This window comes from Chelmon rostratus, chromosome 4 (assembly GCF_017976325.1).
Source record: "Chelmon rostratus isolate fCheRos1 chromosome 4, fCheRos1.pri, whole genome shotgun sequence".
In the NCBI taxonomy this organism is placed as follows: Eukaryota; Metazoa; Chordata; class Actinopteri; order Chaetodontiformes; family Chaetodontidae; genus Chelmon; species Chelmon rostratus.
In genome coordinates, this window is record NC_055661.1 from 22,711,148 (window position 1) to 22,724,725 (window position 13,578).

General features: G+C 43.4%; 1 protein-coding gene across 1 annotated transcript; it reads right to left on the bottom strand.

Annotated features, from left to right (window-relative positions):
- Positions 1–250: 250 nt before the first annotated feature.
- On the bottom strand, positions 251–12,631 carry mef2b (myocyte enhancer factor 2b). Its single transcript, XM_041935616.1, has 9 exons — positions 12,351–12,631; positions 8,392–8,476; positions 6,785–6,988; positions 6,461–6,589; positions 6,073–6,262; positions 4,906–5,054; positions 4,529–4,643; positions 3,718–3,829; positions 251–2,606 (listed from the first exon to the last, which is right to left on the bottom strand). The coding sequence occupies exons 2-9, from the start codon at positions 8,443–8,445 to the stop codon at positions 2,294–2,296; spliced, it is 1,266 nt and encodes a 421-aa protein (XP_041791550.1). The 5' UTR covers positions 8,446–8,476; positions 12,351–12,631; the 3' UTR covers positions 251–2,293.
- Positions 12,632–13,578: the final 947 nt, after the last annotated feature.

Consider the following 13,578-nt stretch of genomic DNA (forward strand, 5'->3'; position numbering starts at 1 on the left):
CCTGACAGGGGCCAGACATGATAATGAGGGAGTGTGTGTGTGTTCAAAAGATGGAACAGAGGTGAATAAGACTAAATAAATGGACACATGAAAGCCTGATGGCTACACAGCGGACGGCATTTTATCTGTCCTCAGATTGAACGTACATGAAAAAACAGGCAGCAGAATCACATTTTTCTCTCAAAAGACAGATAATAAACTGAACGTCCTTTGTAGAAGGAAAAAAAAAAAGAAGCGGGCCGAGACAAAATGTACAAATCAAACCGGGTTTTATTTAAAAGGAATCACAACAAATGTCAAATAAAAATCTGTCTCTGTTCTGTTAGTGAAGCGTTCTGCAAACATATAAAAACTCAACCCAAAACATCAGAATACTGATAATTTGGTTTTTCATGCTGATATTAATCCACGCTGCTGCATTAAAAACAAAAAGAAAAAAAGAGTTAATTCCACAGCAGCACTTGAACTTGAAGACCTCCGCCAGCCTCTGCAGACACTCTGCAGACACTCTGCAGACTCTGTCATGATGGATTTGTTCAACGTCTGCAGGGTGAACCAGGAAACCTGCGTCTTGTCATAGAGCCCCAATAGATAATTAATCACCAATAGTTCAGGCTGGTCTTCCCTGCTCTGCACTTTCTCATTCAACTCCACATTTTGTGATGTAAGATGACCCCTTGTGGACAAAAAGGGGAAATTCATTCAGACTCGAGTATAGTCGCAGAACAAAAGTTGAATATGCAAAACTAAAACACACAAAAATCCAGTGCACGGAAATACAGTGCAAAGTACATTTACAGATATAATGAAAACCAAACATTCCTCAATAAAAAAGGTAACATGCGGGGCTTTTATGACAAATCCTATGAATATTTAGACTCACACATTACACAGTGTCTCATATAGTTCAAAATATCATAAGACGATGATGGCAGTAAAGCTCAGCAATATCTACGACATGCAGTTACTAAATGAAGCCCTTCAGAAAAAAGAACTGGTACCATTTTATATTACTTCAATCAAATTAGACCCAATATAGACAAACGTGGTGTCTTTGGCTGCTATGTGTGTGCAGTGCATCCGGACAATGTTTTAACACTTTGGTCGACTGCCATAACTTTTGGTATGATTGAAAAGATGAACTAGCATTAGTCGTAGGAATAATCCAACTGAGTCGTATCAATAATTCAAGTCTTACAAACAGCCGGAGAAAGAAATTGTTTCTAAACATCCCAAAGAAACCAGAATCCAAGTCCCTGAGACAAACTGGTGCCCAGAATTTTAAAGGTAAAATCCACATTTCTTTCAAATCTGTCTTGAAACAAAACCCACATGTATGAAGTGGGCGTCTTGCAAAGTGACAGTTTTTTAGTACAAAACTTCCTCTTTGTGTTAAAGCACTTTGACTTGCTTCTGTGTTCACAAATACATTTACTATCCCTATACCGAAGCTCAGCAATGAAACACTGCAGGCAAATGCAAAGACGGAATTTTGCACTAAAAACACTAAATATTAAAGACATCAACCTTATTTGATGAACTCAGACTGTTGAAACCTCCTGTTAGCTGAATCTTTGACTGCATTTTTGCACAAACTGCCCTCACTCCTTTTATCAGAGTTGCATTATGAAGGGATCTTTTGCAGCCAGTTTGGACAGAAGGAACAATTACAGCGAACATTGAGTATTCCATTATACACATGGTCATGTGAGTAAAGTTTTAAGACAGACTTCAAAACATGTGAACTTTCAAAAAGTCCTATTGTGTTTCAGGAAAGGCTAAAGCTCTGTGACGGGGCTGCATCTGAATGGTTTCATGTGGGCAGGCCGTGCCACTGATTTGGGGCTAAAACCTTAGGCGGTTTTGCAGTTTTGGAGGAATTCAGCTGGTCCCGACGTGCTGCTGACTGCTAACTTCAACAAAGTCACAGAACAGAACCGTTTCAAATTGTTTGACCCACATTAGCCCCACGCAGAAAACTAAACCTAAGCAAACAGAAAGCAAATGTCTGGATCCGTCTCCTCGTGGGATCAATCAAGTGAGGCAGAGAAAATTCTCCATCGCCCAGAAGAGACCAGCTCTGTGTGAGGAGACAAAGAGAGGCGTTCCTCTTTGGGGTGATGGGGACAAATTGACCCCATCTTGCTATCTTCTGTGTTTTATCTGTGTGTATATGTGTGTGTGTGTGTGTGTGTGTGTGTGAGAGAGAGAGAGAGAGAGAGAGAGAGAGAGGACTGGTTTCGATGGAAGATAGCTGATTGAATGGGAGATGGTGTTAGAGCGCAGCAGGCAGCTATCTCTGCCACCCATCACTTATCTCTAACTGCCGGAGCGTCTGCCCCCCCTCCTCTTCATTCTGTGGGTAGCCGGCTTTGGGAAACGCCTTCGTCTCATTGGCCGGACGGGCTTCCGGAGGGGTATGGCGAGCCGAATCGGGGTTGCTCATTGGCGAGTGCTGCCTGAGGTGGTGTAGAGGAGGGGAGGTGGGCGAGGACATGTGTTCGGGAGAGCTACGCTCCGATTTGATGTTGAGGTTGAGGGAGGGCAGATGTGGAGGTGTCGAGGAGCAAGACTGGGACGGGAAGGAGCACCCTCCACTGGACATCCTAGAAACAGCACGAGGGAAGACAAAAGAAATGTGTCAGTTTGAAGATCTTCACTTCTAAAACGATGTCTTCATGCATCGGGTGCAGCTTCATGACAACACGATGCTGTTAAAATCCAAGAAAAGACTGTTAAATGTGGCGTCTGAAATCCATCCAGCGTTACAGATTAAACGTGAACAGTGTGGATGCTATAAACAACAGTGAGTGAAATAAACGCAGTAGAGGAACCAGAAGCTTACACCAATGTGTGACTGCATTTATAGAGAAGTGCCCTAAAGTGCTCGTTCGCTTTTTCACGGCTAAATATAATCAATCAATCAATACTTTTCTTTATTTTATGCATATCTTTGCATTTGTATCTATCATTTATATACATACTGTTTATTTATAATAATAATAATAATAATAATAATAATAATAATAATAATAATAATAATATACTTTTTATTCCTTTTGGAACTTTTATTTTATTCATTCATTTTTTTCATTTAATATTTTTTCTTAATTTTTCCCTTTTCTATTTATTAATTTACTTTAATCACCTGTTTTTTACATTTATTTTGATTATATTTCATTTACGTATTCATTTACTCATTCGTCTGTGTGTGTGTGTGTGCATAATGATTAGAAATGATTTTCTTTCTTTTCCTTGTTGTTGTTTCTCTGACTGTTTATCTTCTTGTTTTGCACTCTAGTTGTTGACACCTGTTGTCAGTGATAACCACATTTATGGTTTCCTTGGCCAGATGATTGCCATCACTTACACCATAACTTGCATATATAAAGTTGATTTTATTTTATATCCTCTTATCGTCTATTTGCTCTTTTCTATTCCTCCTTTTTATTTGTGCTGCCTACAACAACTTAATTTCCCCAGCGTGGGATCAATGAAGTTTTATCTTATCTTATCTTATCTTATCACTGTATTTAAAATGTGACGGTTGTTAGTGCAGTTTTGCGTCAGATCAAGATCTGAATGATTGAAACTGCACAGCGGGAGTGAATAAAAAAGGCATTGCTGGAGCTGAGAAGAGTGTGCGGATTCAGCTTCCTGCCACGGTTCCATATTTTATCCACACACAGGGACCTTATTACGCATTAATGTCCTTACCCCGGGCTTATATGAGGCCCATGGGGCTCCTGAGGCGGCTGTGCTGGCTGCCAGGGGTTCACTGCTCCTCGTTGAAGACTAACAGAGTGATAAAAACCAGGTTGGCTGTACTCTGGAAGGAAAAAAAAGACGTGGATATAAATTAAAAGATTAAAAAAAGGCCACAAAGACAGACTTTAATTAACCAGAATCAGTGAATGATCGGATATATTATCTTCACCATAACAGGACAGACTGACATTTTAAGAAATACACTTATTTGCTTGAGAGTTAGATTGATAGCACTCTTATGTCTGTACTGTAAGCATGAAGCTACTGTACAGCCAGCAGCCAGTTAGCTTATCTTAGCTTAACTTAGCTTAGCTTAGCTTATCTTAGCACAAAGACTGGAGAAAGGGGGAAACAGCTAGCCTGGCTCTAAAACTCACTAATTAACATGCTATATCTCGTTTGTTTAATTTGTTAAAGTGCCATTTAGTTGACTGGGAGTTATGTCTAAGAGTAACTTCCTGTAGTCTTGACTCCACTGTGAGGTTGCAAATCTGTCTCTGTATATGATTTTGTTTCCTTTGGACTGAGCCAGGCTAGCTATTTCCCCTCGTTTCCAGTCTTTGTGCTAAGCTAAGCTAAACAACTACTGGCTGTGTCTCAGAAACAAGGGTGGCATTAATCCTCCCATCTAACTCTCGACAAGAAAGCAAATAAACATTCAAAGTACCTTTTCATCTGCCTGGTTTTGTAAATCAAGCACACTTTTTGAGTTCTGTCCATCCTAATTTACAACAGAAAGGATGATACACAGCGGACATACCAGAGGCTCCAGGGGAGGGGAGGCCGTAGCCTCCCAGACTGTGACCCAGCAGCCCTGCCTTGCCCATGGCTACCATGGAGCTGCCGCCGTGTAGGCCCTGGTACAAGACGCCCCTCTGATGAACGAGGAAAGAGAAATAAACCGAAACTCTCATGCGTGCAGTGATACAGTGACATCATTGCATACATAAAATATGTATCTGTGAGAGGTGAGAGTGACAGAGAGGAACTGCGAAACTGCTCCTCCATGCAGGCAGAGCAAATAACACCTGCTGTCACGTCAGTTCAGTTGTGGAAGAGCTAGAACGTACAGCGTGTTAGACTCCCTGACGTCTCTCAGTGCAGATCACACCGGAGGGTGACAGCTCGGCTACTTACAGCAGCGCTGTGGTTAGCACGTGCGGCCCCCATGCCCTGATTAGCAGCATCTCCCCGCAGGATCTCCCCGCCCAGGTTCAGCGGAGGAGGGCTTTTCATGTCCAGAGCTCGGTTCAGGCCGCCATGAGAAAACACGGAGTAGCCGATACCTACGCAGCGAAAGAAAGGAGCAGGAAGCGAAAAGAGATGTGAGCTTGTTTCACCCACAGAGGAATAATTTATTCTCTGCGATACATTCATCACCTCCCGCCGTTTCTCTGCAAGTGCGATAAAAAAGAACTTCTTCTTTTAGTTTGACCTCAATTAGAATCTGATCTTTCTGGGCTTACGGGCAAAACCTCACAAGTATGGACTGACCTGACAGAATCAATTTCGGTCAATTACTATAAAAACAGTAAGAATACAGTCAAAAACGCAGTGACATCATGCTGCATCCAGATCGTTTGCACAAGGGGCTGACATGACTGGCAGGTGCGCTACATTCTGTACAGAAACCGCAGAACTGGTGGAGGGCCAGTTTCACAAAGCAGACCGACAGCGTGTGTGGATTGGCGCGCACACACACGCACGTACGCACACTTCCTGTGAGTTCACAGCCAGCTGCGCAGAGGGTTGACAGTAGACATGTGAATTTCACAGCGAGCGTTTCAGCGAGGCCCTCGCAGAGCGTTTGACGGATTTTCGTTCCAAACGTCTATTTTTAAGCAGAAAAATAGGCCCGTTGGCTGATATTTCAAACATGTGGTGAAAGAGGGTGAATATTCTGTGACAGATCACTAATTTATAAACAGACAGTTTTAGTTGGTTCTCATAAAGTCACAATTTTAAAATTGTGTATATTTTGATAATGATGTACATTTAAAAACATAAATTGGCAGTTCACTATTAAACTTCACTTGTTTTTTCTATAAAAAGTTTAGGCTACATTTATGGCACATAGTGTATAGTACACTATGTACACACGTATACATTATAATGATAAATAGGCTACTTTCCTCAGTGTGTACTGTAACATATGTGGAATCCATGGTCCCTTTGTTATCTGACGGTCTTGAATTGACAGCTTTTTAAAAGAAATAATCACAAATCGTCCTGCAAATCATTCACTTTGTGGTTAAAGTGATTCTGGTAATGCTTCATGCAGTAAGACCAGGAGCTCCTGCTCACCCGAGTGCGGCGTCATGAATGCAGTGTGGGCGTGTGGTGCAGCGGGGCTGGCAGAGCCGGATCTGGAGCTCAGAGATTTAAAGCCCGGAGGTCTGTGTGACGCCATGCTGGATCCGGAGGAGTTGGGGAAGCCGTTCTCACAGCCCGCAGACACCAGGAACTGGGCCTCCGGGGAGAGGAGCGACGGAGCCTGAAGAGTTAAGTCCATGTGACAAAACAGGGTAAGAATTAAAGTCTGAAGAATATGAAGCAAAATGTGAAAAAACATATTGTCTTTCTGGACATTATGAGCTGTTTTGTTTCATTTGAATAATGAGAATTAGAAAAATCCACATTAAAACGTGTGTGTGTGCTGAATGTGCTATAGCAGAACTGTGTGTGGACTGACATAAAAGCGCTGGCGAGCCAGAGAGAGATCCATGCCCTCGCCGAGAGGATATTTATCTGCGGCCACCTGCATGCTCTCCTCGCTGTCGAGCTCTGCGCCTTCAAGGCCGAGGCCCTTCCTACGCAGAGTCTGATACAGAACAGAAAGTGCATGTGGAAAATTACCCACAGTGACGGCGTGAAGATTTAGAAAAGCAAGAATGACTTATGAAAACTCCTGGTCGTTTTTTGGAAAAGCCTGCAACCCGACTTTCCCGTTCATGCTTCCCGCTCTGAAACAATCATCCGTTCCTGTCACTTCCTCTCACAGCAGCTTGGACCGTACCTCCAGTATGTCCGTGTTGGTGCGACTCTCGTGCGGCTCGCTGTACTCCGTGTACTTGAGCAGCACTTTGTCCATGTCTGTGCTGGCATACTGGAACAGACGGTTGGTGCTGTTGAAGATGATGAGGGCGATCTCACAGTCACACAGCACGCTCAGCTCGTAGGCCTTCTTCATCAGACCAAACTTACGCTTGGTGAAAGTCACCTACGGCACCAAAAAAGCACCGAGGTTAGTGTCTGAGTTTTAACTTCAGCCAGTTACTGATGGTGTAGTAAAAAGTACACCTTTAAAGTATTTATATCAATCTAAAATCAAATATGTAGAAAAGTTTTGGTGTGAACTTTAACATTTCTGCAGGAGCGAATGATGGGAACAAATTAAATTAGAGTTTAAATGGGGGCAAAAAAGCAGTTTGACCAACTACCGTTAGTTGGCACATAATCAACAAACTTTTTGTAATATCAGAATAATGTTTACTGCAGTTTAAAAATAGTACTGCTAAAAAATAATTTCTTATTTAAATTGAAAAGCGTAACACACAAATCCAAGCTGACCAGACAGTGAGGTGTGTTTATGCAGCCTAAAATCACAAGTTTGTCCCAGAAGGCTTTAAAATCTGTACAGCACATAACACTGTCTAAAACTAACTTTATTTTATTAAATATAGAAATGATTAAAAAAAGCACTCAGTCCTAAAGATCGGATATGAGAAACAAACTGGATTTGCCAGCACAGTTTAATACATCTCTCTTTTCGTCTGCATTGATTCCTTTTTGTGTTTTTGATGTGTTTTTTCAAACCTGCTGATCAATATATTAATAAAGTCAACATTTCTCACACGTTGCAGTATCGTACTGACATAACCTCAAGATGTGGCACTGCAGAAAAACCTATGTAACTTCTGATGTCACGATTACTGTACTTATAATCTGTGTGATCAGACTCATCTTCCATCAAGCTGATACGTACTGTCCTTTTTCAGCTTTAATCATTTGTTCCTCTTTGTTCAGCGTGAAAGGGCTCAGGTGCTGTCACTGTTCTTTCGCTACTGAACAAAACCTCACTTTCACTGGTAGATCTTTCAGATTTTGTTAAATTTACGCCAGTGTTTCGTCGTGTCGGTGAAGCCCGTTGGGCAACAGAAAGCTCAAACTTTCAGAAAGTAAGTCTCACAGTTCGCCGGTGTTGCATTTGCAGTTCGGCCATTGACACGCAAGTGAGAAAACAAAGCATGTGTTTTATAATTATTGTAAAACGTAGCTATGATCCCACTGCCTTTTATCAATCTAGATATCTTAATGCAAAATTTCCTCCACAATCTTGCAGCTTTTAGAAATCATGCCGACACACATCGGCCCCCCGGAGCTACGTCTCTGCCACATAATGCACAAAACATGTTTTTATATCCAAATCTGTACAACCACCACGCTTCTCTCTGACTCTCAGTCATGACTGTACAGCATGTGGCAATATTTTTGATGCTCCTGCACAAACATGAGTTACTAACGTCTATGTGCCGTAGTGTAAATATCACTCAGGCAAACTTGCCACTTAAAAAAAAGTTACGGTTTTGATTCGTATTATATTTGCATTAAATATTGACCCACCTGTCTATTCCTCTGGTCCAGAATCCGAGAAATTTGTATTTTCTTCCTTCCCATTTTTTCTGCCGTGAGACACTCTGCAAAACACCTGTAAAGGAAAACAGAGCAATGTCATGTTAGCAGAAGACAATACGTTTGTGTTATTTGCGCTCACACTGCTGCAGTGAGCATCAAGAAATAAAAGTGATATAAAACGTAAATATATTTCTTTCCTTCTCTAGTTACAAAAAATAAAGTTGCATGAAAAATGTCTCTTGATTTGTACGCAGTGGCCACGGTGGTTTATTCTTGCTTCCATGCTACATTTTACATTAACATCAGTACAAATATTCAATAACGTTCCTCATCGCTTTCACATAATTCTGGTGGGAAAATGTCATCCATTTGGTTTAAGTGACTCGAGTCCCTTCCCCCTTGGTAAGGACAGGGTGTTTATTTTTACCACCATGAGGCGATGCGGTCTAAAGTTAGAGCGGCCCTCGCCGGGCCAGCAGTCCACACAGTCTGACACCCCCACAGTCTGGGTTACCCCCGGGCCAGCAGCACAGCGCTCGACTGCACCGCACAGCCCCAAGAGACAGGGTTAAAAATACAGCGGATAGCTCCTTTTAAAGGTTCATCAGGCTTTAGCTAAAGCCAAACACTAGAAGGAAAACGGTGTGTTTTTGAAAGATGGCTGAAGCTAAAAGCCACCCACTCGTCTCTCATGCGCAGCCAGGTCAGGAAAAAAAGCAGGATTTGGAGGGGCAGACGGCAGAGGCATGGATGGATTGTGGCTGGCTTGAGAATGTCCATTTTTGAAACTCACACCCGCTGTTTTTCTGTTGCTCTTGGTCGACAAAACCTCCTGTACTTTCCCTGCCCCTGCAGGACCGTATAGTGCTGGACACGGCGGTAAAAATGTGGAATTATTTTCACTCTTTGCATTATGGGAGACAACCGTAAAGTGACTTTGCTGCAAAACCATGGGACACTAAATCAGATGCATACATAAATTTGCTCTCTGTGTCAGTTATCTCCATTTTACACTCCACTATCAGTCAAACGACTACATTAAGTGGTGGTCTGGCTCCTCTGACCTAACCATATAGTGCTTCTCCAAAGCCCAGAGGAATTTTCACTGGTTTTCCCCCTTAATACTGAACATGTATTGGACTTCTCTATATTTAGTTCCCTGTCCCTCCTGATGGTGCCTGAGCGGATATGGCGCCTGTGTTCCCACGACCCCTAAAGTGCCCGCTGTCCCTCAACGTAAGCTTGGCACACAGGCATCTGGGGCATTTCTGGAGGAATCCACCTCTTTGCCCTTTTCATTACCTTATAAAGTCCTGTGATATCCACTGTGCTGAATATACTGCAGAGACAAGACACACCTCAGCACTGACAGCTGCAGAGGAACCCGTCCCTGCCATTGCCTCTACGTTAAACGGGGGCACACTGCAGAGACGTAGCTCTTGCTTGTAAGGAAAGGACCACAAAAATCTGCATTGTTCTGTCTAACCAACAACTATTTCAAAGAACTGAACTCAGGGCAAGATGTTCTGTTTTTTGGACCAGAAGTGAGACAACTGAACCTCATATCAAGGCATGTTAATGGTGAGAAGAGAGGGAAGTGGGACAGATCTTTATCTCAGGGTTTTATAGAGAGTTCCCCTCTTCTCAGATATAACCAAACGATGATTATCGCCGCCGCAGACAACACTGTTAAAACCCATGACTGGCCGGGTAAATATAGCTACACCTCCAGTCAAATGGTGCGGAGTTAGCTATAGAACTGTCTGTGGTTTGGTGGGTTTGTCAAAAGGCCTAAATGCCGAGACAGGCAGGTAAAGCCTGGCTGTGCCTCACGCATCAGCTAATTCTGGATGTTTTCTCATACGACAACTGCTGTTTGAGGTCTGTGAACGCACCAGAAAAAGCAGCACACACCTACAGTCTGTGACCTTTCATCTCCAAGGCCAACTCTCACCACTGAGAAAACACAGAAATTAAATGAAATAGCAGATCTTTTTTTTTCCACCTCTTCACGTCGCGAACTAGTCCCAAAAGTGCAATCACAGCATACGAATGTAAAGCCGAATCGCTGTTTGTCCTGTACCAGTGCAATAATTGCACACTCGCACACTTGCCCCTGGGTCTCTGGCTTCTATAGGGAAAGACGGTACCTTTGTCAGACGCCTTCCCAGAGGCCAGATAGTGGAAAAAGCTGATCAGAGACGCACAGCAGGCAGCAGCACACAGTAGGCCTACTCTCTGACATACCCTGGGAGCTGCCTGACTGATCACTGGGGACCTCGCTGGGACAACAGCGCACGTGCACAGAAAACTAAAAGCTCGTGCATCAGAGGACAAGATGATTTCAACAGGTTTGCTCAGTTGTGATGACACTCAATAATGTACAGCACACTGGATATTTGTCTTGCTGCACTGAGCTGTATGCATGAATGAGAAGGGGAAAATAAGTAGGGCATTTCTAGAGTATTGAGGGTTCTGCTTTGATGGCTTTCTTTCCATGAGTCATTCAGAGCACAATGGCTTGAAAATGCTTCCAAAACATGGTAAACACGTGTAAAGATACTAGCCAGAGAAGCTAATGGCTTACTCTGTGGTGGCAAAGCAGATGCCGAGAGCAAGTGATCACACTTTCTGGTCCATTTTCAGGATCGGTTGTTGAATCCGGGTAAATATAACAGGTCAGTTTCCCTCAGTGACAACAAATACTGCAACAATAATCCACTTAGTGAACTCTCTCTCTGTGTTTCTGCACCTCTGTCATGCTGCTGCACTGAAATACTAGTTTTCGTTCTTTTCCTCCAGTCATATAATGATTACAGATTAAAAGCAATCAAACAGAGAGGCTGTGCATACACTGACTGCTGCACTGATACACTGAACTCCAGTTGCAGCAGCACTATACTGCTGCGGTGGATGACACCTAACTGAGCTGGTGCACAGCCTTGTTTTCAGTCATTTTAGTCGCTCCTGTGTCAGTCAAAGTCCTGTGCTAAGATGGTACAACATGAGACCAGGCCCAAAACTCTCCCAAAGTGCAAGCCTGGAACCAGGCTTTGCATGAACCAACACCTAAATCCTCCTACGCTCGAGTTAAAAGACATGATGGCCAAGAATTGTCACTTTGAAATGTCAGTGGCAGAGCCTTACCCATTCAAATCAAAACTGAAACATGTTGAAAGAAGAGGAAGCCCCCACTGTATCTCAGGTCTGCCCGGGGTTTGGCTTAAAATGCTTTATAATGAAGCATCAGCACACCAGGATAAACAAGTGTTTTCTCTGTGTGTGTGTGTGTCATCCTCAGGGTCAGACAGTTCACGCGCTCGCCGGGCCCTTTGCAGAGTAATGGTGAGGAAATATTTGTCTAATTTTAACAGGAGATAATTGAATTGCCTTGATATTTCTGATAGAGCCAGAATAGCAGTAGTACGCGCAGGCGGCGTGAGCTGAACATCTGATCTTTCCATGAACGGAGGGAAAAAGTTTTTTTTTTTTTTTTTTTTCCTGGCTGTGCGAAGTTTGCTCCTGCGAGATGACAACTGAGCGCTCCTCTGACTGAAACCTGTTGATCCATCGACCTGACACTGCCCAAACACGAGACTCATCCCTGCAGATCCTCGCTGGTGACTGGACGACGCGGGCTTGTTTTGCGCAGCGAGATATGCGCCACTAAAAATAAAAAAAAAACTGTAAAAATACATAGGTTAAAAAAATGTTTGCGGCTAATTAGACCTAATCATTTGCCGACGTCATTCAAAATAGACCGTTTAAGAATAGCCCGTCTGTCCCCGAGTTGCCAAGCATCCCTGTCTAATATAGCCTCATCTATAGGCTGCCTCCAATAACGCAGCAACAGGTACTTTATTTACAGCTGAGACGCACAGGGAAGCTCATTCGCTTTAATACTGAAAACCCAAACGCTTCAACAACAGCAACACATGTGATCTCACCTTCTCTCGATGTGTTTACCTCCGAGTTTCACCCACTCAAACAGGAAAAAGTCGCAGGTTAAAAATAAAGATAAAAAAGACAGAGAAACAGCAACAAACGGGCGTCTCGGCGGGCAGCAGTCTCGTCTGGCGTCCTGGTCCCGTGCTGTGATGTGCAGACATTCACCTGGCGCAGTAGCGGCGGATGGTTCAGGAGCGCTGCTTTCCAACAGCTGGCTGCTGCAGCCCGCCTCCCCCTGTCACCACACGCCGCCTCCTGAGCCGCGCCATTGGACGCACTCCTCCGCCTCCCATCCGCCTTCGAGCGCACCAGTCAGTCAGGGCTGTCAGCAACTGTACTACAGCTACAGTAAGATCCGCATTACAGAGACGGCGCCCCAAAGGAGCCTCTTTTAAAGTAGTTCTGATTCTGTGCAGAATTTCATCGGTGGAGGGGTGGAGAGGAGACGGTGGGCAGTGGAAAGTGCTGTCTTGTGATGTTCAATTTGCATATTTTCTGTGGAAAAAAAACGAAAAACAACCTATACTCTGTACATACCAACATACAACCCTGATTTTTTGACGACACACACTAAATTGAAAACAGTGCAAACACAATATATTTCATTGATTTATGTAAAAATCTGCTCATTCTGAACTTGATCCCAGTAGCACGGTTCCAAAACAAGTCGGGACAGGAGCAACAGAAGACTGGGAAAGTTGTGCTCCAAAAACACCTGTTTGGAACATTCCACAGGTAAACAGGTTGATTGGTAACAGGTGACAGTATCATGATTGGGTATGAAAGGAGCATCCTGGAAAGGCTCAGTCGCTCACAAGCGAGGATGGAGCGAGGTTCACCACTGTGTGGACACAAGTTTGGATAAAGGAGACTAACACATGGGCTCAGGAACACTGTCAGTTAACACAGTTTGTTTGCAAATGATTCTGTTGTTATTTCTATTCTATACAACACGCAATATTCCATAAAGGGCCATGTGGCTGCAGGTTTCCCTTCCAACCAATCAAGGGATCACTTACTTATCAGCTGAAGACTGAGATGATCTGATTAAATGAGTCCAGCCTGCTGTGCTCCTCCTTGGCTGAAACGAAAACCTGCAGCCACACGGCCCGTTATGGAATAAGTTTGACATGCCTGTTACACAACATCCCAAGTTTTTTCCAATCAGGGTTGTAATTTCAAACTTTTAGTCTAGAAAAGGTTTGTAACTGTCTGCAAGGCAACATC